Source organism: Equus asinus, chromosome 5 (assembly GCF_041296235.1).
Source record: "Equus asinus isolate D_3611 breed Donkey chromosome 5, EquAss-T2T_v2, whole genome shotgun sequence".
In the NCBI taxonomy this organism is placed as follows: domain Eukaryota; kingdom Metazoa; phylum Chordata; class Mammalia; order Perissodactyla; family Equidae; genus Equus; species Equus asinus.
The window spans coordinates 69799870-69825351 of NC_091794.1; the positions used below are offsets into that span (position 1 = coordinate 69799870).

Consider the following 25482-nt stretch of genomic DNA (forward strand, 5'->3'; position numbering starts at 1 on the left):
AGCCGACTCTCGGACCCACCCACCGGCGGGAGGCGCCCCGGCACCGGCAGGTGGCTGCGCCCTGAGCCTCCGCGCACCGACCCTCGCCTCTGGCGGCGGGCTCACTCGCGGGGAGCCCGCGTCCACTGCCCTTCGCAGCCTCCGGAGCAAGGGCGAGGCCCGGGGAGCAGCGGGACAGCCATGGCGGAGCCGGAGGCCGCGGCCGAGGACCTGGACGCCCTCATTGATGACCTGGACTACCTCCCGGGCCACTTCCACCTGGAGATGCAGCTGAACTTCGAGCCGCGCTCGCCGGCCTCGCTCCGTGCCCGGGACCTGAAGCTGCAGCGGGACGGCCTGCGGCAGGAGCTCGAGCTAGCGGCCGCCCCGCAGCGCCCCGCAGTCCACCACCTCCTGGGCGCCTTCGCCTTCTACCTGGAGGAGCTGGACGAGGCCCGCGAGCACTTCCTCAAGGTGGCCCAGGAGGACCCGGGCAACCTCAACGCCTGGGCCAATCTGGCGCACGTGTACGGCCGGCTGGGGCAGGAGGAAGAGGAGGAGGCGTGCGCCGGGCAGCTGGCCGGCCTGATGGGCCTGGCGACCGACCCCAAGGCCGCGGAGGACCCCCAGCTCCGCGCCGCGCGCTGCCTGGCGGAGCAGGGCTACGCGCATGGCTTCGACGTGGGCTGCGCCAGCCCGGAGGAGCGCGCGCGGGTGCTGGCCGCTGGCATCGCGCTCTACGACAAGGCGCTGAGCTACGCGCAGCAGGTGGGTGACCCCTCCCCAGGCGGGGGCGTGGTGGGGGGGTAGGGGTTGTGGACCCTAACGTCATCAGGGATGCTCTGGCACCCCAGACTCTCCCAAAACCCTGGCCCTTTGGCTTTCAGAATACCCTTCCGGTGTGCCTCTCTTCCCCATGGGGCCCAGACCAGGCCTGTAGCTTTTCTCTGCTGGGCTAGAAGCGGGACCTGCTTCCTAACGGGACAGCCTGCCTAGGTCTCTCTTCCGGCCACACACAAACTCAACATGGCCAGCTCATCCCTCTTGCCTTGCTCCTCCCAGCCGGCACCTGTCCGTGTGCCTGTGCACACCCACCTAAGTAAAAGGTACAACCTGACATCCTGCCAGAAACTTGGCAGCATTCTTACTTCCTCTCTCCCCCTCACCCCACCATCCCCATCTGCTCAGACCCCAAATCCTGTCCGTTCTGCCGCCTCATATCTCTAAGGCCTATCCATGCCTCTCCGGCCTCCCACGCCAGCCCAGCCTTCATCCTTTCCTGCCTAGACCAGTGTAGTTGCCATCGTCCTGCCTGGGTTCCTGCCTCGTCCTCCACTCTGCTGCCAGTGTCGCGTTGCCCAATCTTACTGGCCGTGTCCCTCAGCTGCTCATATGCACCCCCACCTGTGTCTCCCCCCCCCCCCCCCCGCCCCCGGAGATAAGTCCAAGGCTCTCGGGTGAGCACTGGAGACCCTCTGGGATCTTCCTCTCTGCCTCCCTCTGTCACGTTCCCCCTTCCAGCCAGGCTTTTGCCACTGTCTCCTTTTCCCCTTGTTCCCCCGTGGGCCAGGTCTCCGTACAGCCCGCCTTGCCACTCTCTCGGCCTCTTTCTGAGGTGTCCTTTGCTCCACCTTTGCCTGGAAGGTTCTCCTTAGTCTTGGGTTTGTCTCAGACATCCCCTCTGCTAGGAAGCCTCCACTGACCTCTCCAGGCTGGCCCCGCTGCCTCCCCTGGGCTCCCATGGCACTACTCGCACTGTCCGTTTAAAGTCTGAATCCCCAACTGAACCTTGAGGTCTTTGAAAGCGTGGACAACATCTGTCTGGTTTACCACCATAAAGCCAATACCTGGCACGATGCCTCGTACACAGTGGCACTTAATAAATCTATCTTGAATGAGTGTATGTGCAGCATAGGGCCTGGCACAAAATAGACAAATACTAGGTATGTTAGTTACCTATGGCTGCATAACAAATACCCGTTGAAATTTAGCAGCTTAAAACAACAAGCATTTATTATCTCGGAGGTTTTGTGGGTCAAGAATCTGGGCACAGCCTGCAGAGAGACGGCAGGATCCCGGGTGACTCCTGTCTCTCGGGCCTGGGAGAGTCACCTCCTCCCCAGGCTGGCTGTGGCTGTACCCATGATGGGGCCAACAGGGACTCAGGTCTCCTGTTTTAAAGGCTGACCCGAGGCTCTGAACGCAGCGGCCCTCGGTGGAAGGCATGGCCTGTGTTGTGTGTGGCGACTGTAGTCACAGCAGCAGAGTGGGCCCTAAAGGGCCCTGCACCGGGGCCGGGAGGCCTGCCATGGGCCTCCTCCTGTCCGGGCTGCAGTTTCCCCATCTGTGAAAGGGGGCAGGTACCAGGGACTGGATGGTCTCCAAGGTCCCTCCATGCTCTCGGGAGGGGGGCTTCCTGGGGGAGGGCTTCCTGGAGGAGGTGAGCAGTGAGGCAGAGGTTTGGGTGTGGAGATGCAACAGAGGCCGGCTCCTCCCTGTCTGCCGCCAGTCAGCCCAGCCATAGTGGGGGCCACCCGCCCAGCGAGTGACTGCCCAGAGGAGAGTGTCAGGCAGGGCCCTGCCCGGTGATCCAGGAAGAGAGCTCATTGCTGGGCAGGAGGTGGCCGCCAGGCTTTGTGCTGCGTCCTTGGACCTGGCCTGGGGGCTGCTCCCCACGTCTGCACAGAGTGGCTGTGGTCAGTGCCTCTGACAAACCCCAAGAGAAAGCGGGGGATTTGGAGCCCCCCATTTTGTCACCTGAGGATTAGAAGAGATCGTGCTTCTGAAGTACCTGGCACAGGGGAGGTGCTCAGGAAATAGTCACAGTCCAGATGACAGTGATGGCTCTGTACAGTTAGATCCCAGAGCCTTGGGTCCCAGCACCCAGCTCTCTTCTTCTTTTGCTGTGTGGCTTTGGACAAGTCACTTTTCATTTCTGGCCTCAGTGTCTGCTTCATAAACATTAAACAGTAGTGATCTCTGCCTCGGTTTGCTGTGGTTATCCAGTCAGCTCGTGGGGTGGCGGTGCCCATAGGCAATAGATTCTGGCGTGTTGGGAGACACCGCTCAGCACCTTCACAGTCGGTGGGCACCTGCTGTGAGCCCTGTCTGCGAGCCTGTGACACAGGCAGGACAAACGCTGGCTCCTTCGTCGACTGGTCTTCCCGAGCCTCTCTCCTGGCAGCGGGAGCCAGAGGATGAGTCAGAGAGGTGCCCACGACGGGCTGAGGTCACAGGCAGTCGTGACATGGCCCATGCCATGTGACAGTCATCTCTGAGTGCTGTACACCAAACACCATACTTTCTGAATCGAAAACAGGACCCCACAGGCTGACAGTGCAAGTGCACTTTGGGGACATCAGGACCAAATGTTGGAGTCAGCAGTGACCTGGAGCGTCTGGGTCCTGGAGAGAGAGTAGCAATAAGTGAGTTTCAGAGAAGGAACACTTGCTTTCAGCACAAGTGACTAAGGGAAGCTTCTGGACGAGGCGGGAGTAGACTGGCAGGAATGAGCTGAGGGCACTCCCAGCAGGGGTGTGGTGTGTGCAAAGGTCCTGGGGTGAGGCCTGCAGAGCCTGAGGGCTTTAGTGACAGCGGACCTGGAGGAAGGGATGAGGCCTGGAGGGAGGAAGCCAGAAGCTTCAAGGGGACGAACACACGATGGCCCTGAAGACAGGCTGATGTGGTCTCTGTGATCTGGTGCCCACCCTCCTCTTTAGCCACAGTTCCTCTCACTGCCCAGCAGTTCTAAACTACTTGTACTTCCCCAGACACGCTGCATTGTTCCATCCCTCCCTGTGCCGGGACTGTCCCCTCTGCCTAGAAAGCAGACTCCATCCATCAAAACACAGCTCAAACAGCACCTCCCCCTTGAAGCCTTCCTTCCTACAGCACGCAGCCTCACACGATGATAGTCACGGGTGTCTTCTCTGGGTGTCTTCCAGACTTTATCTCAGAGATCCTCACAAGAACCCTCTGATCCCATCTACAGATGTGGGCGCTGAGGTGTACCAAGGCTAAGTCACTTTCCCAAGCTCCCAGAACTAGTAAGTGGCAGCTGAATTCACTCCCGCCTGCCTGACTTCAGAGCCTTGGCTCTTTCTGGAGAGGTCAGAGAAGCAGGGGTGTGGTGTGTCGAGCCGATGGCTGGCGGGGTGGTGAGGGGAGACCCCTCACGGGCCGCCTCCTGGCAGTCTAGGGTGGAGGAAGTGTCCAGGGAGAGGAGGAGCGGAGAGAGGGTCGGGAAGGGTGAGGGCAGAGAGGAAGTCAGAGTCGGGGCCTGGGAAGGAGGGCGTGCGACAGTGGGGCAGTGGTTATGGGACCCCCAGTTGAGAGGGTCGCCGCCCACAGTAGCACAGCTGGTGGTCCGACCCACCCTGCTGCAGCCCCAAGAGCTTTCCATGCCATGGGCTGGGACTGTCCAGGCAGGGAGGAGCCGCTGGAGCTCACGGGATAAAGAGCAACTGAAGAACCAATGAACAGCTCTTCATCTGCTAACTAAAATTACAAGAGAAAACATTATAAAAGTTAATAATTCAGCCCATAATCCAAAAATAAGCCAAGTGTTTGGTGTGAGTGGGGGGGGTGACTCCCTTTCTCACTCTGCGTTCTCTCCTGCCCTTCTTTCGCGAGTTACAAAAATATGATGACGCACATTGCTTTTGTCTGTCCTTCCTCCCCTCCTCCTGTCACCCGGTCCGCACACACTCACACAGTCACAGATGTGACAGATCTCTAGGTGGAGTGGTGCTGGGAGCATATACTTCAGAGTCGGGCAGACCAGGTTAAAATTCTGCCTCCATCACGGGTGGCCACACGCAAGACACTTCACTCCTCTGCATCTCTGCTTCCTCATTGGCAAAGTGGGGCTCTAACGTCTCTCTCCCGGGGTGCTGTGAGGGCACAGTGAGAGCACGAAAGGCCGCAGGCCACTGCAGACCACACCGGGTCCAGCCCTGCCCCGGCAGCCCTCTGCTCTTCCACAGACCCAGCCCTGCCCTGGCGTGTCTCCCGCTGACTTCTGTCTTGCTCCCTAGAGAGTGAGCCCTCTGTCCTGGGCCTCCGCCAACCCCACCACCACCCAGCACTGGACACCCAAAAGGAGTTTGTAACTCTTGTTAAATTTAGTTTAGTTGAATAACTAGATTTTAAGTCTTAAAATCCCTATTTTTTTAAAAAATAAGGTGACTTGAACCTATATTTCTCAAAAAATATGCCTGTCCCAAGCTAACTTAGTTATTTGAGTTTCTTCCATTTTCCCAGAATATTGGTGGCTTAACACACACAGGTCCACTCACATACATGCACACAGGCAGGTCCTTCACCCGAGCTCATGGCCCAGGCAGTCCCTGGGGGATACCGGGACACCCCCCGCCCCATGGGTCCGCTGGTCCAGCCCGCGCAGGCCCCGAGCTCAGCACTTGCCATTCATCAGTGCGTCTGATTTTTATCCAGCCTCACAGACACACTGCCAGTTGGGTGCTGCAATTCCCCATCTCACTGAGGAAGAGCACGCTCAGGGAGGCAGGTGGCTTGCCCAAGGTGACCCAGCGCACCACGGGGTGAAGGGGCGTCTGGATTTCACTGGCCAGCTGGGGCGGGCGGGGAGGGAGCCGGTCCTTGCAGGCCAGGCAGACAGCCTCACACAGAGGTGTGGACATTCCGATCATTCACCACACCCAGTGGGGTGGGGACCTGGCAGGAGTGGCCGAGAGGGCACACTGGTCAGCAACCCCAGGGTCCCTGGTGCATGAATGTGCACACACATACACACACACACAGAGCTCTGCCACCACAGGGGAGGCCAGCTCCAGGACCTGAGAACTGCTGGAGGAGCTGCCCCCTTCGGCCTCCCACGTGCCCCCTCTCCCTCCCTCAACCCTCCCTTCTCACTCTCCCCTGTTCCCCCAGCACCAGGGCTGCCCCGAGACCCTGGTGACTCCGGTGCACAGCGCAGGGCAGATGTGCTGGTGTGAGCACAGTCCGAGCGTCAGTGTGGGAGTCTGCAGGGGGTCCCTCTCTGCTGGCCACCCCCGGGTGACCTGAGCAGACTGCCTAACCGCTCAGCGTCCGTGTCTCCCTCTGTGAAATGGGGACAGTGGCACCAGCCTGAGAGGGTGTGGGAGGAGTAACCGTGGTCACAGAGGGAAGCCACAGCCCCAGAGAGCACGGATGGACGCGGGCCTCTCATCCGCGTCCCCTGAGCGGACTCCAGGACCAAGGACATGAGGCAGCCCCGCCCTCCTCTCTGTTCCCCCCCCCCCCCCGCCCTTCCTGCCGTCTCCCTCACCCAGCCCGGAACCAGCCTTGAGAAAAGAAGAGTGCCCCTGGGGGGGACCCCACTCAGAGCCAGGGCCAGGGTTTGGGGTCCCGCCCAGCCCTGCTGGGGCTTGCTGTGGGATAGTAGGCAAGGCACCTCCTCTCCCTGGGTCTTCGTTTCCTCCTGTCAAATGGTGTCTGGACTAAGGTGGCGGCCGGGGTGATTTCAGCGACAGGAGGGACTTTGAGAAGCAGAGAAGTGGGGGAAGGAATGAACCCCCCAGCAGAGGAAAATACATAAGCACACATCCGGGGGTGGGAAGACACAACTTGGGGAATGCGGGACAGTATTTAGAGGACCTAAGAGTTGATCTCCAACTTTTGAGATCACGGGCAGGGTTTCTCCTCCCATAGTGCTGGCGCACGCACGCGCACACACACAAACACACACATACACGACTCCACAAATCTGAGTGGTTTGATTTGGTTCAGCTAGAAAAGGAGATGAATGATGCTGGATGGTGAGCTCAGTACCGTGTCCTCGTGTGCTTCTCATGGACTATCTCGCTTGACCCTCACAGAAATGCTGGGAAAGCAGAACTCGCATTAACCCCATTCTACAGATGGGGCAAACTGAGATTACAGGGGCAAACTGAGGCTCGGAGAGGTATAGTGACTTGCCCATGGGCACACAGCCTTGAGTGGTTGGCAGGGACTGAACTCAGGTCTCTCAGACATAAAGCTCAGGCTGAGTGACAGCGTTCCTGGGCTCTGGCCCCAGCCTTCTGATGGCATTGGTGCCACTCACATTTGCATATCAGTGCCTTCTGCTGGCTTCTCTCCCTGCTTACCTGGGAAGTTAGGGAACTGGCTGCTCCCTCCTCACTGATTCAGGAACGCAGAGCCAAAGCTGCCTTTCGCATCATCTGGCCCAACCGCCTCTTTATCAGGAGAAAAGATCAAGTATGTTAAGGGTGCACAGGCACGGACCCCTGGGAGGAGCCGAGAAGAGTGAGGTGTCACTGTTAATCCTGCAGAGGGCTGGAGACTTCCCAGACCTGCTCAGCCTGACCCGTGCTGGAGCAGGGTTTGGGACCCAGGACCAGACAGGAGATGGCCCCTGTTCTGTAGGGACAGTGGAATAGAGAAGTGGCTCCATGCAGTCCTGCAAGTCTGGGGAACCATGCAAGGCAAAGGGGACCCCCAGAGCCTGCGTCTGCACACAGACCTAGGACTAGAGAGGGGTGGCAGCAGGGAGGGGCAGTCCTCTGCTCACATCTCAGCTTCCACGCAGAACCAAGACAGGGACACAGAGGTGACTCACTTCCATGGCATTGCACCCATCCCACCAGCACGCCTGTGACCCAGGCAGGCCACGTGGGGTCATCCTCATTTGTAGATGCAGAAGCTGAGACCCAGGCTGGGCTAGCAGCCTTTCCGGGATCCCTGGGGAGGTGGAGGCAGGGGTGGGGCTCCAATCACATCCCTCTGTTTACTCCCCACCCCACAGGGGCAGGAGCTGGGTGGGGGAGGAGAAAGCCCTGCCCCTGCCCTTCTCTGCACACCCCACAGGTGGCAGGGCCCGGCCAGGGTTGGGGGGAGCAGGGTTCGGTGTGCAGAGCTGGGAGGGTGCTCTGTGTCATCACAGAGGACATTCCAGTTGTGCAGGAAGAACATATTCCTGAGGCCTGCCCCCTTGTGACTTTCATTCCCGCAGCGTCAGCTGCACACGGTCGGCATGATGAGGGGGACAGAACCAGGGCGTTGGAGGGAGGCAGATCTGAACTTGATCCTGGCTCTTCTGCCCTGGGCTGTGGGCTGGGCCACTGGCTTTCTTCTTGGCCTATTTGCTCGCCCGTAGGAGGAGGAGGACACATCACACCTTCCGGGACGCTGTGGGAGTTCACTGAAGCGCCAGTGGAGGGCGGATGCTGGAGAAACGTTCATTTTCGTTTCTCCTCCTCATGCCTCCTCCCCAGAGAGAGAGTCAGTCAGCTCTGAGGAACCCACTCAGCTCTCAGGAAGTGCAGCGCACAGCCTCGTCACGGGCAAAGGTCACACTGCAAGGCAAATATTTTCCTTAAGATCCAATGAGGGCTCTGTGTATCCAATTCAGATGCATATGGATTCATAAGCCAGTGGAATATTCAAAGATCTTCGGTTGAAATCCTTTAAAACAGCCAAGGCCCCCAATGCTTCCTTCTTTGGGGGCACCTTGTGAATTGAATGGAATGGCTAGGATGCATCCTCGCACCGGCTGAGCCAGCACAAACTGGCCCTGTAACGGCTTGATCGAATCCTGCTGTTCTCGCCGCTTCTGCCAGGTTGCCCACCTGTGCCGCTGATCCGCCGGCCGTGGAAGCTCGCATCTCCAGGCTTCCCTGAGGATCATAATTTCTGATCCTGTTGCTCATTTACAAAGACCCGCCGGGCAGCCCGTTTTCACTGGGCTCTCTGCGTGCGGGACAGCGGGGGCCTGGGGCAGCGGTTCTCCGACTTGGGGCCCGTTAGAACACAGGTTGCTGGGCCCCAACCCCAGATTTTCTGATTCAGTGAGTCAAGAATTTGCATTTGTATCCAATTCCCAGGTGATGCGATGCTGCCGGTCCAGGGACCACGCTTTGGGGACCACTGGCGTAGGGTAGTGAGGTGCAGGGCCTCTGGAGCTCAGCTGCTGGGCTCCCAGCTCTGCTGCCTTCTAGCTGTCCTGCTGGGGCCACAGGTGCCTCATTAGCAAAATCGGGACAATCATGGGCCCTCCCGCATAGGTCACCTCAGAGAGGATCAGATGGGTTGCCACAGGCCAACTGTGCCTGGCACATGGCAAGTGCTCAGCGAAATTTGCTGCCCCTTCTGGGCTCCAGTCCAGGCTCTCACACGGGCCGTGTGACTTTGAGGACTCCGTTTCCCCTCAGTTTTCCCGTCTGCACTGGGGGTAACAATAACCCCTTTACCTTCTGCACAGGGAGCTCCGAGGACCGCTTGGACTCCCATGTGGGAGCACTTTGTAAATGGTCCGCACTGTAGAGTGTGGGGTACAGCAGGTGTGAGCACCCACAGCTGGGCATTGTGGGAAGAACCCGAACTTAAGTCTGAGACACCTGCCCCAGAGTATCGGGTTGAGTAGGCAGTCTCTTCCTCTTTGAGCCTCGGTTTCCCCACCTCTAACAGGAAGAAATCAGAATGAGGGCCCCAGGGAGCTGGGAAATGTGTGAGGACCCCTGGCGGAGGCCCGGGCCTCACTCTCCCCTTCAGCTGGTCCCGGGTCTCAGGATTTCCCTCTGGGGTCAGCCCTAGTGCCTGGGTCTAGCCCCGTCCCCTCCCGCAGGTCTGCCCAGAGCAGCAGCCTAATTTGAGACCCCTCCAGCTGGAAGCCTGGGCTGACCCACGCCAGCCGGCCCCTCTCATTGACCTCGGAACCCCAGCTCAGGGGGTCGTGAGGAGGATCAAGCGAGAGAAAGGGTGGGCTTCCTGCTCCGCAAACCTTCCTCTTCTGGCGGACGTCCTCTCAGCCCCTCCCAGGCTGCTCCAAACCCTGTGCCCCGGGAGCCCTTGGCTCTGGAAGTGAATTCCTTGCAGCCATAGAGGTTTCACAGCAACTTTCTTCTCTGGGGGGCCGTCGGAGGCCTGTTTAATTTAATTTAACGCACCGTAGCTTGCTAGGTTGCCCCTGGTAACAGCTTCAGCTGCTGCTTCAGCTACAAGCAGAAGGATTTTTAAAGAGACAGCCCGCTCTCGGGCCAGAACTGCACAGCTGTGAGCTTCGTCTCTGGATGGAGGACTAAAGCTGAGGCCCAGCGAGGCCTCAGACCAGATCTGCCTCTAACATCAACTCCATTCCATCTCTGCAACCATAAGCCCTCCTGCAAATGTCACTCTTAAGCGAGATCTGAGGAGGGACTACATTTAGGATTTGTCATACAGATGTCACACAGCTGCTACTTGTCCGAAAATCCGTTTTCATCTTCAAGTTGCAGGGGAAGGAAGAGAGCTACCTCATGGGAGTTGCCCCTGCAATTCAGGCATACCGCCACCAAGGGGCAGTACTGTCTGCTTGCTGCAAACCATAACCAGGCTCTTGAATCACTCAGGAATATCAGGGTGGTGGGAAACTGCTGGGTTTTAAGCCCTGATACTAACTAGTGTGTGACCGTGGGTGTTGCTTCACCTCTGTGGTCTCAGTGTCCGCAGAGATATAATGAGGGGATTGATCAAGATAACTGAGAGTTGGGGACAGGCCTGGGGCCAGGACGGTGAAGGCGTGAGTTCACATCCCAGCTCTGTCATGCACTCGCTGTGTGTTTGGGGCACATAATTTAGTCTCTTGCAATCTGAATACCAAACAAGAGAGAGGCTATGAACCAGGGAGAGCCCCGAGGACACCACATTACTCTCCCACACCGGGGACCTGTGGAGGCCAGACAGGTGTCTGGAACCCCAAAGGGGATCTGCGGCCCTAGGAGCACCTCGGGGGGTGGAGAAGGGGGTGAGGCGGGATGCCTCTGGACTCCAGGACCCGAGACCTTGTTGCCCCACAGGGAGCTGAAATAGGTCACAGTGGACAGAGCAGCCTCCAGGGTACTCCTAACCCGGCGCAGCGGTAACGCCAACTGGGAGAACAGGAGCCGAAGTCTCTGGAGCACGTCCTCCGGACCAGGCACTGCCCCACAATGCCCGCAAGGCCTATATTATGATCCCCCTCTGCAGATAAGGTCACGGCCTCCTAGGGGTAACATACACCCAGGGCTGGCCACCCGGGCCTCTGCTCTTGGCAGTACAACCCCCCCAAGTCCACTACAGCTGCTCTTGCTTGTGGCTACACCTCTGTGTCAGGAGCCTGAAAAGGGGAGCAGGTTCTGTTTCTCCCTGCTGTGACTCAATTTGGCCAACCTGAAAGTGGACATGGGGCCAGAGGTCACGAGATCACACCCACAAGCAGCCATGGAGCCTGAGGCACACATGCCTTCTGTCTCCCCATGGTCAGGCGCTGACATCACGTCCAGGTCTTTGGCCAGCTTGGCCCACAGCAGTTGCCCCATGAATCCGAGGCCCTTTCCACGGCTCAGGTGCTGTGTAGGTAGAGCAAGGAGGGGTACCCGGCAGCTCATCCCAGCCTTTGCTTTGGACAGTGTTCCCCACTGAGCTCTCACAGATGCCCTTTAACCCTTGGGACCTGCCGCTCTTCACTCCAGATAGTCCTGTTCCCAGCTAAAGCCCCCATACACATATTCCCCCCAAAGTAACAGGATGTGCATCCCCTGCTGCTCATCCTCCCTCCCTTTATAACTGGGGTTCCAGCCACTTGGGCGGCGTGCGGCACCCACACACCACGCTCACTCATCTCTGAGCTTTTGCACATGAGGTCCCCTCCGTCTGATGCCTTCTCTCTTGGGATCCACCTGGGGGTTCCTTCTTGTCCTCGAGAACCCTGCTCCAGCTCGTCCTCCTCTGGAAGCCCTGGGCATACTCCTGGGTTGTGTAGGATACCTCCTCCCACAGCTCGTGGGGCTTCTTCTCTGGCTGGCTCAGGCCCAGGTTCAAGACCCTGCCCCAGCAGGCAGTCCCACCGCTCAGTGGGATCTGACTCAGAGGGCCCCGTCCTCTCCCCCTCCAGGCTCATCCCAGGCCTCCCCAGAGCGGCCGCAGCCCAACCTGCCGGTATGAGCTCCCCCGATGCCCCGTTCACACACACTGGGCTCCGTGCTCACTAGCCTGCCCGCAAGTCCAGGCTGAGCCCTCCATCCGGAAGGCCCTTGTCCCCATCCACCCTCTGGATTACCACCGCTATTCAAGACCCACCTTACAGCCCGTCCTCTGCTCAGTCTTCTGGCTGAGAGTGGCATCTCTATCCTGCTGCATTTGCCTGCATCCCTCTCATGGCCTTGACCAAACTTTGCCACGTGCTATAGTCATTGGCTACCTGGTGTGGTGAGGGGAGCATGGGCTTTGGAGCCTAACAAAGGGGGTTCGAATCCCAGCCCTGACAATCACACGCTCTGTGACCTTAGACAAGTCACTTTACCTCTCTGAGCTTCAATATGTTCCTCTGTAAAATGGGGATAACACCTACCTCATACGTTGCTGTGAGATGGAGATGATGGGTGTCAGGATCCTGGCATGGGCAGGCACTCAGTCAAGCCCTATTATTTACACCTGGGTCTGTTTCCTCAGCCAGGTTGTGAGCCCTTTTGGGCCAGGGTGCAGGTCCCATTCAGTGCCACATGCCTGTAGCACCCAACACCGGGCCTCACAGCATAGATGCCAGACATGCTGCCTGTACTGAATAAGTGTGTGTGTGTGTGTGTGTCCCCTGCTGCAGTGGGGTGTAGGGATGATGGGGGTCCTGAGCTGAGGAGGCCGCGGGCGGAGTGGGGAGGGCAGTGCAGAATGGAGCCTGGAGATCAACACAGGAGATGAATGTGGAGGGAGGGGCTGGAGCCTGAAGCAGAGCCCTGATATGCACTGGGGGTTTTATTGGTTTTCATTAAAATTCCTTCCCGAGGCAGGAGCAGCTTCTGCCATAAATAACGGCATAAATATTTTATCTGGTACACAAGTCGGTCTAAATGCACAGCAAGGTTGGCAAGAATAACAATGGGAAAACAGTTCAGGGGGGCCATGGGCTGCTGCTGAACTGCTCAACATGCCCAAAGGGGCTTTCTCAGGAGGGTGGAAGCTGAGGGACGGTGCCAAAGGGGAAACGGTGGCCAATGGAGTGTGTGCCCAGGATGGGGGATCCAGAGCCCAGGTGGGGGCTCCTGGGGGAGGGCAGCTTACCTTGGAAAGTCAGCGGGGATGGGGGAGTGTATCCCACACCTGCTCTGTGATGGGCACCTTACTTGGGGCATTCACACAGCTTATCTTGTCCAATGCTCTGTGGTCAGAGAAGTGAAGCAACTTGCCCAAAGTCACCCAGCCAGCCAGTGGCAGAGCCAGGACTATGATCGGGGTGTACTTGTTGCTTCTACGGGTTCAGGGAAAGCATGGGAATCTATGAACAATGGCCTGAGTACCTCAACAACAGTAGCTCCGGCCATTCTTTGCTTCCCTAGATCCCGATGGAGGAGAAAAGGAGCTGGTACTTCACCATGGCAACGCTCTTCATCAGGTCAGGCTGGGGGGGTGGGGACGGAATGGTGGGGAGGGCCAGCGGGAGAGGTGTGGTCTGGAACCCTTGGGACTGAGAGGTGGCTGAGCCCATCTCCATGGCCAGGGCTCCCCAAGTTCCCCTCCCTGCCATTGGCCTGGGGAGGACTCACAGCACACTGTCGGGGGCGGGGGGGGGGGCGAGCTGACCAGCTGCATCCCCTTCTGGGCCACAGGCTCGATGGCATCTTCCTGGAGCTGGGCAACGAGGAGCAAAAGAGGCTGCCCGCCTTCAACCGCACGCTGGCCCTGCTCCGGCAAGTCCTCAAGTCCTCAGACCCCCACCACCAAGGTAGGGGCCCGTGGGGATGGGTGGGAGAGCAGCCAGCCTCTGCCTGGCTTCCCCTGCACCTGTCACTAGTGCTGCCTGTCTTTGTCATTGTCCCCGCCTCTAGCACCGTCTTCCTTTTTGGGACCCATTTCTCTCTCCTTCCCCCTCTGCCCCATATATTCATTTCTTCATCTCAAGGAGCTCGCACCTGGCACAGGTGAATATGCCGACTGCCAATCACCATGATTGCATGTTTCCAGGTGTGTGTCCCATGACCTGGGGGGGAAGAGACAGTTTGCCCCCAGTTCAGCCTCTAGTCTCCATCTTATGGTTGGGGGATGAGGGCTCTCTGGGAGAGGAATCGAGTCATATTTTCACAGGGCCACACGGCTAGGACGGGCTGAGAGCTACAGAGCTGGTGAGAGTGGAGTCAGAGGAGAGCTCTGCCCCTTCAGTGAGGTCCCCTGAGTGACACAGTAAACAGAATAAGCCCTGAAACCTGTCCATCCTTTTCACTCACATATCCCCTCTCCCCACCTTGTTTCTCTAGGTCCCTGGGTGGCCCTCAGGGATCTCATGCCACTGGCCCCTCTTGTCTTCCTCGGAGCTGCCACCTTGAGTGGAGCTGGCCCCCTCCCTCCTCAGGGCTCCCCTCCCTCTTTCCACATGCCTGCTTCCTGAAGACCCTTCTCCCACCCTTCACCCCCAGCTCTGGCCTGGTGCTACCTCGGGATGCTGCTGGAGAGGAAAGACACCTTCTCCACGACCCCCATGGGCATCCATGACTGCGGTTACTCGGGGACTCACCCCCTGGACTGCTTTGGCAAGGTGCGTGCCCCCAGCCACACGCTCTGCAAACTGGGCGGGAGCCTGAAGGCCTGGCCTGCTCTCCTGGAACCCCCGGCTTCTCTGGGGTTGTCCCCCTCCTCGATCCCCCACCGTGCGGCCCGCTCAGGAAGTGCCCTTTCCAGACCTTTCTCTCCATCCTCTCTCCATTCAAAACAAAAGTGCCCCTTGTCATCCATCGTCTTTGCCTGAGAATCAGACCCTCCCACGCCCAATCTGGCCCTAGCTCATTTCTCCAGCCTTGTCTTCTGAGCTAGTCACCATTTCCCAGATGTGCACTCAGGCTTTTCCCCTTCAGCCCTTGGTTCTCACTGTCCCTTCTCACCCCAACGGCCTAGGAGAAAGACAGTGGGTTTGGCTGGGGTCTCGGTGCCAGCTCTGCCCATAGGCTGTGTGACCCTAAGGCAAGTCACTTCCGTCTCTGAGCCTCCTCATCTGTTAATTATGTGATCTGTCCACCTTCTAGGTTATTGAGAGACTCAAAGGAGTCTGTTCATTATAAACTGCAAAGTGCTCTTCAAGCCTTATTCTTGGCACCTCACTTATGTGGCAGTTTCCACACTTGGCTCAGTTTTGAGTCTTTCCTGGAGGCCAGGGACCCTGCCGTGTGCATTCAGCACAGGGCCCCGTGTGGGGCTCACCCCTCACGTTTGCTGGTGGGTAGCTTCATGAGGGATTTCTTGATGAGAGCTCTCAGAACAGAGCAGAGCATAAGCCCTGCATCATGAGTGTTTTGAGTTGGGTCCTATTTAACAAATGCACTGCCCTCGCCTCTCCTTGAGCACCTACTCTGTGCCGAGGCCCAGAGGTAAACAGACACAGGTCCCCTGCCCCGCAGGAGTTCACCATCTCAGAGGGAGCCACGACACAGGACAGGCAGCATCAGTAAGGATACAGGGCTAAGTGCTGTGGCCCAGATAGAAACACTGCACTGTGTAAGTGTGGGGGAGGCAGAGGCTGCTTCTGGCCCCTCCTCCCACGTGCCCCGGAGCTGGGGGAGCGTGCTCTGGCTGTGTCTGAGGAGGAGGGTTTGCCTGGGTTCTGGAGGGGTTCGCTGGACATGACCCATGAACGTGGCAGGGAGCATGGCAGTGAGTCGGCTCTCGGGAGCTGAGAGCCAGTGAGTTGTACCCCACTGAGTGTTGGGCTCCACGATATGGCTGAACTTACTGGCGGGTGGATATGGGGAATAAGAGCAGTGTGGTGCCATGGCTCTGTCAGAGACGGGCTTCCTGTAGGTTAGGGACCATTTAGCCAGTCTGGCAAACAACCAGACCAATGGTTTATTCTTTCTCTCCTCCCTTACCCAGGCCATCGAGATTTCCAAGGACCAACCCCCTATCCTGAATCGCCTGGCCAAAATCTTTCACTTCCTAGGAAAGCAGGATATGGCCATTGGCACCTGTAACATGGCCCTGGATGTCCTACGCGATCCGGAACTCAACTGGCAGGCGTACTGCACTAGGGCCAAGGTGAGTCGGCCTGCAGCTCCACCCCATCCTGCCGTGGGGAATCAGAGGACAAAGGCCAGGGACCAAAGGTCACGGAGCCTCCCCGCACACAGCTTGTGTTCTGTAAGGTGGTTGTGTGAGAGGAGGAAGGAGGCTCCCCCTTGCAGCATCTCTTCTACCACGCCGGTAAAGTCAGACTCCCTGGGTTGAAGTCCGGCCTCCCTACTACCACTGTGGGACGTGGGGCCCTCCAAACCTCCGTTCGCAAATCCGGGAGAGCTAGATAAGAACACTATCCTAAAAGGTTGTCAGGAGACGAAGGGCAGCAGTAGCTGAAGCCCCGGGCCTGGAGTGCGAGGGGTGCTCATGAAAGGCAGCGGGGTCTGTGAGAGGGCTCTGATGTGGAGGATCGAATCCCACATCACCACTGACTTACACGCTAGGGGGCCGCAGACAACATGGGCTTGCCCAAACTCTGGGCCTCAGTTTCTTCATCTGTAGACTGGAGATGATGGTACCTGCCTCACCGAGTTGCTATGGGAGTTGAGGTTCTGTGTGCAGAACTCAGCACCAAGCACACAGTAAGAGCTCACAGTGCATTATTCTTAGGTGTATTTTTAACTGAGCCACTGTCTCTTCAGGCGTCCACCACATCGTCACTCAGCTCTGCAGGTCACAAATGCAGCTGAAAGCTGCCTCCTGCTGGCTTCCTCCACTGGTCCCAGATCTGCCCTCTGCTTGGGGACAGAGACCTGGGCTCCCCGTTTACCTCGCTGCAGACCGCCCGGCTACCCTCCCATTTCCCCTCCCCCCAACCTTTCACAGGACATGATAGCGAATCTGCTCCCTTTGTCTTGGTCTCAGTGACATAATCATATGTCAGCAGGTACTAAGCAGGAAATTCCTTCATCATAGTTGACATGGTTGTTATCAATAGTAATGATATTATTAGTCATAATAGTGCCGAGAGGCAGCGAACTTGCCCGGGGTCCTGCCTTCAGTCAGTGGCAATTCAAGCCTTCCTCTCCTCACCCCATCATCTTCTTAGGTCTTGTGTCTTATGCTCTTGCCTCCTTGTAGCTGCAAAGGTCACACTTAGTACTCAGATGACCAGACCAGCACCAGGATGGGGCAGGGGAGGGGAGGAGGGAGGAACAGAGGGAAGGGAACCCACATTATCCGTGTGAAAGCCGCCGTCCTGCTGTGACCCCTGAGGCCTTACCTGGCCCATTACCTCGACCCACCTCCCTCTGCCCACCCCTCTTTCAGCTCCCTTCCTCCCAGCCCACTGGTCTTTGCAGTTCCTGAGGCCCACCTTGCCTCAGGGGTCTGCCCAGAATGCTCTTCTCCCAGAGAGCTACCCAATTGGCTTCCTCCCTCACTTCCAGAAGGTCTAGAAGAACAGGCAGCTTCTACACCATCACACTGGACATGCCCACCCCTCACCAACACCATACGTCCTCCTTTCTCGGTTACCTTTTCTTAGCACTTACCACTCCCTGTTTATCGTGCTTATTCTCTCTCCCCCACTACAGTACGAGCTCCATGAGGGCAGGGGGTCTCGTTGCTTTGCTCTTCGCTGCCTCCTCAGTGCCTGGCATAGCACCTGACACAGCAGGCTCTTGAGGAGGTTGTTGAATGACTGAATGAACTGAGCACCTACCATATGCAAGGTCCTGGAGAGAATGTGTTCTCTTAATCGTCATGGTGACTCTCCAAGGAAGATGTTGGTGTGCTAATTTTTCATATGTGGAAAATGAGGCTCAAGGGGTCAAGCAACCTCCCCCAGCTTACATGCTAATAACGGAGAGGATGGGGAATTCAGCCAAGTCCAACTGGCTCTGAAGCCCGAGCTGCCCAACCCTCCCCGACTTCGTGATGCTGTCTTAGAACCAGAGCCCACCCGTGGCTACAAAGTATTAATACCCTCAACAACAATGACCCCCCTTTTCCTTACTTCCTCCTCTCACCCGTCCCCCACCCCTCCTGAACCTCAGGACTTTCTAAATGCTCCAAGTGTTGGGGATAGGGAGGAAGTGGGGACGAAAGCAAGGGTCTGGAATCATTTGTAATTTGTTGCTTGTAAATTGGGGCCACCTGCCATTCTTCCCAAACTGCTTGCTTAGACTCTCACAACATCGGGGCTGCCATCCCATCTAAAATAAACCCCTCCACCAGGCCCCTCCATCCCATCTCCCTGTTTGTTTCGTAGCACTTAACAGCACTTGAAATGGTGCTGTTTACTTGTTGTTTACGATCGTCTCCCTATTAGAATGTTAGGTTCCACCAGGGCAGGGACCTCATCCGCCTGCTCACCACCGCACCCCCAGTACCTGGCATGGGGCCTGGCATATGGTGGGCACTCAGTACATACTTGTTGAATGAATAAGTGAATGAATGAGGGGCTCCTACATCATCTAACCCCCTCACTGTGCAACAGGGAAACTAAGGCAGAAACAGGAGCCCAGGCTGGCATAGGACTAGGACCTAGGACTCCTGGGTCCCTGGCTCAGGGGCTTTCTCCTGCGCCACACAACCTCCCTGACCTTCTGTGGAGAGAAAGACTGGCTTCATTTGGGGCAGGAGGGAGGGCTGGGTCCTTGCTCGGAGCATCTTCCCTGAGCTGACTCTCTGCGGCAGATCCACATCAGAGCCTACCTCCGCGGCCTGGAGCGAGGCAAGCTGGGGCTCGGCGGCGTGCCCGACAGGAGCCACCTGGCCCGTGCCAAGGCCGACCTCGAGGAAGTGGTCAAGGTGTGCCCAGGCCTCAAGACCTACCTGGACATCGGCCAGGTAAGGCAGTCCCTTGGCTTGGGTGGCCAATGGCTTACTTTCTGCCCAGCCAGGCCTGGGCACGGGGAACAGCGGCCCCCTCTGCCTGAGAACCATACCCACCGCCTACAGCCATGGGGAGGGTGAAACAAGATAACACATGGCAGCATTACCTAGCTCTTGCTAAGCACTCAGCAGTGTGGACCATTATTCTTTATCCAAAGCGCCTTCTGTGCTCAGGGAATGACTATCCACCAAGAGGTGACGATATCATAATTTTACAACTGAGAAAACTGAGGCCCCGAGCTTGCCCCCTCAAGGTTGCATGGCCGAGAGTGGCGGAGCTGGAACTGGCATCGCAGTGCCAGTGCCATCTCTCCTTTTGCAGGGGAGCAGCACCAGAGTTTTCGAAGGATAACTGTCAAAGGAGGGAGGGTGGGAACGAATGAATGGTGTTTTTAAAAACCAAGTGTGGGAGCGCCCCGGGCGGGGCGGGGCAGAGGCTGACCCCGCGCCCCGCTCCCAGGTCTACTACTACATGGGCGTGGACGCCGTGCAGGAGCTGCTGACGGTGGACGAGGCGGCGCTGAACCAGGCGCTGGTCTTCCTGGCCAAGGCCGGCGAGTCGGAGCTGGGCGCCACGCTGCCCGAGCTGCAGCTGCTGCGCGGCAAGTGCCTGCGCATCAAGGGCGAGGAGGCCAACGCGGCGGCCTGCTTCAAGCGCGCCGTGGAGCTGGACGACGCGGGCTCCAGCCACACCGAGGGCTTCGGCTGCCTGCTCGAGGCGCTGCTGGCGCAGTGGAGCCAGGCGCAGCTCAGCGACGGCGAGCTGGGCCGCGAAGTGGACGCGTGGCTGCGCCGCGCCCAGAGCAAGTACCCGGCGGCGCGGCTGCGCCAGGAGCTGCAGCGCGTGTGGCGCGGCCACACGGCCGAGGTGCTGGGGCTGGCGCGGGCCCTGGTGGCCCAGCGCCGCCCGGCGCTCGTGCGGCTGCTCTTCGAGACCATGGAGCGCGAGCGCGAGGGGGCGCCGCGGCTCCGCCGCGCCTTCACCTTATGAGGGCCGCCCGCCGCGGATTGGGCCAGGTCGGGGCGCTGGAAATAACTGGAAGGGGGACGTTGAGGCACTAGGGAGGTTTGACGTGCTCCCCGGGGCAGAACGGCCTGGTTAAGGAGAGCAAGGGAGGCTGGGGGCAGACGCGAGAGGCCACCGGGAAACTGCCAAATGAAGGACAGAATTGTGCAAAAATGTACAAAAAAATGAGATGGCTGCGAGTCTCCTAGGAGATCCAGGAGACAGCTGCCTCCATTTGGCGGCCTAGTCTCTGTGCGCAACCCCAGGCCTGAGTGCCTGTCTCTGGATTCCCGTGAGCCACACTCTATCCTTATAATGAAGCCGCCTTGACTTCAGCTGGAGTGGGTCCTGCAGCCAGAAAAGCCAGGGCTAGAGCAGAGGGCAAAGAAACCTGCACAGGGAGCAGGTGAGGGGCCGGCCGAGACTACGCCTGTGCTCGGGGCTCTGCCCCACCCGTCTAGCAGTCTTCCAGCAGGCCTCATCCTTGGTCAGCTTGGTCTGAAAGGCCCCGACTCCCTGAAATAAAGCCCATCAATAGAACCTTCGCTTGACTTCCCTGTTCTTGGGGGGAACCTAGGGACCCCACCCATCAAGAAGTGCCTCCTGTGCCCAATCTTGAAATTTCTACAAGAGAGTGAAGAAAATCTTGGAATTTTACACTCTTGGAATCCTAGTCATAGAATCTTAGATGTGGAATTTTATTGTCAAAGACTTAGACTCTGATTGCTGCCAAATCTTAGGATGGCCAAGCTGGATTCTTGTGGCCCCAGCTACAAGAGCTAACTTAATCTAAAATTCCAGATTAAGTTCTTGCCAGATTCCAGGAATGCTGGTTGGACATAACTGCAATGGCAAGACCCCATGATGGTTTGTGAGTTATTTTGCATTTTTCCTTTCTTTAAAGATTTATACTCACCGCTTTGCTCATGTCCCTGATCCTTAGACTTTACCAGGGACGGGCCAGCAGCCCTGCATTGCTTCTCATGTCTCCAGTGACAGATGGAGAACAGAGTGAGAACTGCAGTCCTTAGAGGTCACGCACCGCAGTCCTCTCATTGCACAAATGGGGAGATCGAGAGCCCTAGAAGAGAAGTGGCTTGCCCAGAGTCAGACTTCCTAGTCTGCGCCACCCCACCTACCCATACTCAAATTTACATCCAGCATTTTCAGGTTTGTAAAAATACTAATAAACTGATTAACACTAAAGCACTAAATGTTTTTGTGTTAAGGGTTTATGTGTCACCTGTCACAGTGGGGCACTCTGACATCCACTGGGATAATACTCTAATACACTAACGGTGACATTCCAGGTACCTGTGAAATCTGGACAGAGAGGCGACCCTGAGGCCCCTGAATTCCAGCTCAGTGGCTCACCATGGCTCACCACTTTGGGTGGGGACCTCTCCCCCTCCTCCCTTCTTCCATTGCAGCAGCATCCAGGAGGTGACTCAACAGCGGGCAGCACCACAGCCCTGGCCACTTTTCCATCCACAACTGTGTCAACTTAAAAAGCACATTCACCTGTTAGTTTATCCTCAAAACAAGTTTATTTGGGAATAGCCAAAAGAATTGCAATCTGGGATGTGCATGCTATGAGTAACATAGGCAAAGGGGGAAAACAAAGGAGGGGAGCTGCTTTTTTAGGAAAAAGGGAGAGTAGAGAGAGACCATTCTAAAGGAAAGCCCATTGCGGGAAGTAACAGTTCAGGGCTGCAGCAGCTTCTCATTGGCTGAGCTGCGGCATTTCTCATTGGCTGAGCTGAGGCGTTTCTCATTGGCTGAGCTGCGGCGTTTCTCATTGGCTGAGCTGCGGCATCTCTCATTGGCTGAGCTGCGGCATTTCTCATTGGCTGAGCTGCGGCATCTCTCATTGGCTGAGCTGCGGCATTTCTCATTGGCTGAGCTGCGGCGTCTCTCATTGGCTGGGCTGTGGCATTTCTCATTAGCTGAGCTGCGGCATCTCTCATTGGCTGAGCTGCGGCGTCTCTCATTGGCTGAGCTGCAGCATTTCTCATTGGCTGGGCTGTTGCCAGGTGGGGAGAGAAATCTTCCTTCAGTAGCGAAGTAGTTGTACTTCCTGTTGAAATGCAGATATCAGTCTCTTCCTGTTTGGTGTAACTGATGATGTGTGACAGGGTGTGAGAGCTCTCCCTGCAGGCCGCCCCCCCTCCAATTTGGTTGAGGTTTCTTTATTTCCACTGTGACCTGCGACCTTCCCTAGGACGGGAACCCATCTCTTTCTTCTGCTTTCCCAAACAGACAAACTGAATTCAAGGCAGTCTGCTGGCAAAATTGGGAAGTTGGTGACGTTTGCTGCTTCCCCAGGCTTCCCAGTTTGTTTCCTGCCTTGCTTTTCCTGTCCCCAAGGTCATGTTTTTCCTCCTGCATTGCCTCCCCTTCCTGTCAAACCTTTTCAATGACCTTCCTTTCTGATAATCTCATTCACACTAATTGTATAAATGACTAATGAACACCCACCAGATCTTCTCTCAGAGGTGTCTGCATACCATCCAAAAGCCAAAAAGAGAAAGGAAACCCCATTTCCAGGACTGCGTCCTATGTGCAAGACAGTTTCATAGGTGTGAACTCTGCATCCTCTCACCAGCCCTGAAGGGTAGGCATTATATCCTCGTTTTACAGATGAGGACACTGAGAGCTGAACGAAGGCTTGGATAAGGATGGGAAGAGCCAGGATTTGAACCCAAACTGCCTCATTGTGCTGCCTCCTGGGACATGGCCTTCCTGGGAGATGTGTTGCCTGTGGTCTAGAGTTGGGCCTGTGATCACTAGCACATCCTGTCACTTCACCTGCTCCCTGCCCCAGTGTACCAGCTCCCCTGCTCCTGGACTGCCTCACCTCTGTGCCTTTGTACATCCTGTTTGTCCACCAGCATTTTTCCTGTAGTTTCCATTCTGAGTGCTCAGCTCAAAGGTGCTTTCTCCAGGAGGTCTTGCCAAATCCTCCCAGCTCTTGTTGATCCTTCCCTTTTATGCACAGATCCATCTCAGGGCATTGTGTCCCACTCCATTGCAATTATTCCCTTCTCCTTGGATGATGATGATTTCAACATGTCTGTTGCCCCCACCTGACTCTGGATTCATTACAGCAGGAACCACATCTGCTTTGGCCCCGTGGCCTCGCACTGAGCCTGGCACACATGACAGGCTCTGTTTTGGTTGTTGAACTGAGTCAACTCACAGCGGAGGCATGACTACCTCAGTCCCAAACAGGAGACTCCATCACCAGGTCCCCGAGGGCTGAAGTTGGGGCCAGGTGCACAGCCCAAGGACATTTGAGGCCCAGAGCTCAACCAGAAAGCATGGTCTTCCTTTCCATCTCTTCTCCAGCTTCAGGCCAACTCCCCAATTCTGCAACTGGGAAACTGGGGCCCAGATTGGGAAACTGAGGTGAGACAGCAGGATGGGACCAAGGTCAAGCAACGACTTGAGCCTCACTTCCAGACTCACAGACCACAGCCTCTGCCCTCTCAGGGCTGCTGCCCGCACCAAGGTTACTCCTGTGAAGTCCAGGAGGACCGCAGGCTCTCCACACATCCACTCAACAAATTCTTACCGAGCACTGGCCGAGTGCCAGGTACAGTGCCACACTCTGGGCCACTGTGGAGAACAAAACAGACCCTGCCCTTGCCTTCAGGGAGCTCACAGGCTAGACCCCACAGAGCAGCTTGTGAGGGCCCTGGGGGCCACAGTGGGGACTCCGCAAGGCCAGTGGGAAGCTATCAAAGGTTTCAGCTGGCAGGGCTGGCTACCCTACCCCTCCATACAGGCCACACTCATGCCGTGTCAGTGGCCTTTCCAGCAGTGGGGAGGACAGGATGGCTGCCCCTGGGGCTCGGGACCTGGCCCTTGGCCGCCCCTCTTCAGAAGCCACTACTAAGGCCAGGGCTGGCAGTCCCCTGGGACTGTGGCTCCAGCTGGTTGGGGGAGGCGAGTGGGCAGGTGATCTCTGTTTGGTTTCAGCTCTGAGCCCCGCAGAACACCCCTGCCCACTGGGCGGCTGGGAGGACAACTGTCTGTCCCACAGCTGAGGCAGCAGGAGTTCTTAGGGGAACCTGCAGTCCAAGCCTCATGGCCCCAGAATCTGAGTAATGAGGGTGAATCACACCTCGTGCCCACTCTTCCCTCTGCGTCTAAGCACCAACATCAGACAGCTAGACACTCCTCTTTAGCCAGTGTGAGCAAGGCATGTTAAAGATCAAGAAAACAGGTGAGATTTTTCAGTTATAGTTTTCTAGAATCTCAGATTGGAAAGAACCTTAGTCATCACCTCTTCCAGCCTGTCCATCTAGACTGAACTCCTCTCAACAGTGAGTGTTCTGAAAGGAGTGTCTAAACCACTTGCATACCTCTGGAAGACAGGCAGCTCACTACCTATCGAAGGAATCAATCCGTTTTTCACCATGTCTAAGTCTTCTGAGTCTGTCCTTCTATTGACTTGAAATCTTCTTTTCTGTAGTTTCTATCTCCTAAGTCAAGTTCACCTTTGGGGGCCACACAGAACAGACCCTAAGAAGCAGGATGACCTTGAACAAGTCATTTCCCTCTGGCCCCCATTCTCGGTTTCTGTTGTGGCAGCTATTACAGTGTTTGAATTGTTCAGAAGGTGACTGTCTACTCCGCCAGTGGCCAGGCTGAGCTTGACCTGACCTCCCGCTGCCGAGAGCCTGCACAGAGCAGGTGCTGGCAGCTGAAAGCCGAACAGAACGGGGCTTCTCCCGGTCCCTAATCAGGCCCCAAGGGAGTACCCTGTGTGAATGATGGTGGCCGGATGCCAAATGAAGTGAAATATCTCCTTTTCTCAGGCTGTTAACTTTTTTCTTGTTTAAGGAAGGGGAGGATAATGACATTTAGCACTTTACAGCTCAGCAGTAAAATGAGCAGATGGAAACAGGTCCCCAGCGTTGTGGGCATGCTTCCAGGGGGAAACCCTCCCCGGCTCTGGTTCCAACTCTGTGGGGCCGAAGTCACTGGCAAGGTTTCCTGATGGGCCACAGCCAGCTCCCTCCTCCTGCCCCAGGTGCTCCCCACAGGAGCCGCTCCAGGCTGCGCACAGGAACGCGGCCCCCACTTCCCGCTCCTTGCCTCTGCTCACCCTGTCCCCCTGCCTGGAGCCCTTTCCCACCTCCCGGGGCTGGTGGGAATACAACCTCTCCAGTTTTGAGATGAGGATGAGAGGAGGTGGGAGGTGTTCTTGGAGAGACGGTGGTGAGCAAAAACCCCTGGGGCGCTGTGGAAAAGCCCCAGCTGGCCTCTAGGTAGCCACAGAAGACCAGTTTGACTGAGCAGGGAGAGCTCCGCAGGGAAGTCAAAGGAAATCGTCATCATCATCACTATCAAAACTCCGTACTGAGAACTCGCCTGGGCAGTCACTGCGGCGCATGCTTCACACGCCTCGTCTCCCTCAACCCTCACAAGCCTGCTAGCTATGTAAAGGCATTGTCTCCATTTTACACATGAGGAAACTGAAGCTCAGAGGTTGAATAACTTCCCTGAGGTCCCTGCTCACTGCCTTGAGTGGCAGGCAGGCTAAACAGTACTCATGAATGGCTTTTTAACCATTTGGGGTTTAGATTACCTTCTCTTCTATCACATACGTTGCTCTGTAAACCGAACACTTAAAAAATCAGAATGCATTTTTCATGTTTCTGTTTCCAAACCAGTCACCA

At 57.0% G+C, this 25482-nt stretch overlaps 1 protein-coding gene across 1 annotated transcript; it reads left to right on the plus strand.

Moving 5' to 3' along the window:
- Positions 1 to 20431, plus strand: TTC22 (tetratricopeptide repeat domain 22). The gene is made up of 7 exons (XM_014844377.3): positions 1 to 747; positions 13290 to 13345; positions 13560 to 13675; positions 14364 to 14482; positions 15811 to 15972; positions 18592 to 18744; positions 19250 to 20431. The coding sequence occupies exons 1-7, from the start codon at positions 181 to 183 to the stop codon at positions 19778 to 19780; spliced, it is 1704 nt and encodes a 567-aa protein (XP_014699863.1). The 5' UTR covers positions 1 to 180; the 3' UTR covers positions 19781 to 20431.
- The last annotated feature ends 5051 nt before the right edge of the window (positions 20432 to 25482 follow it).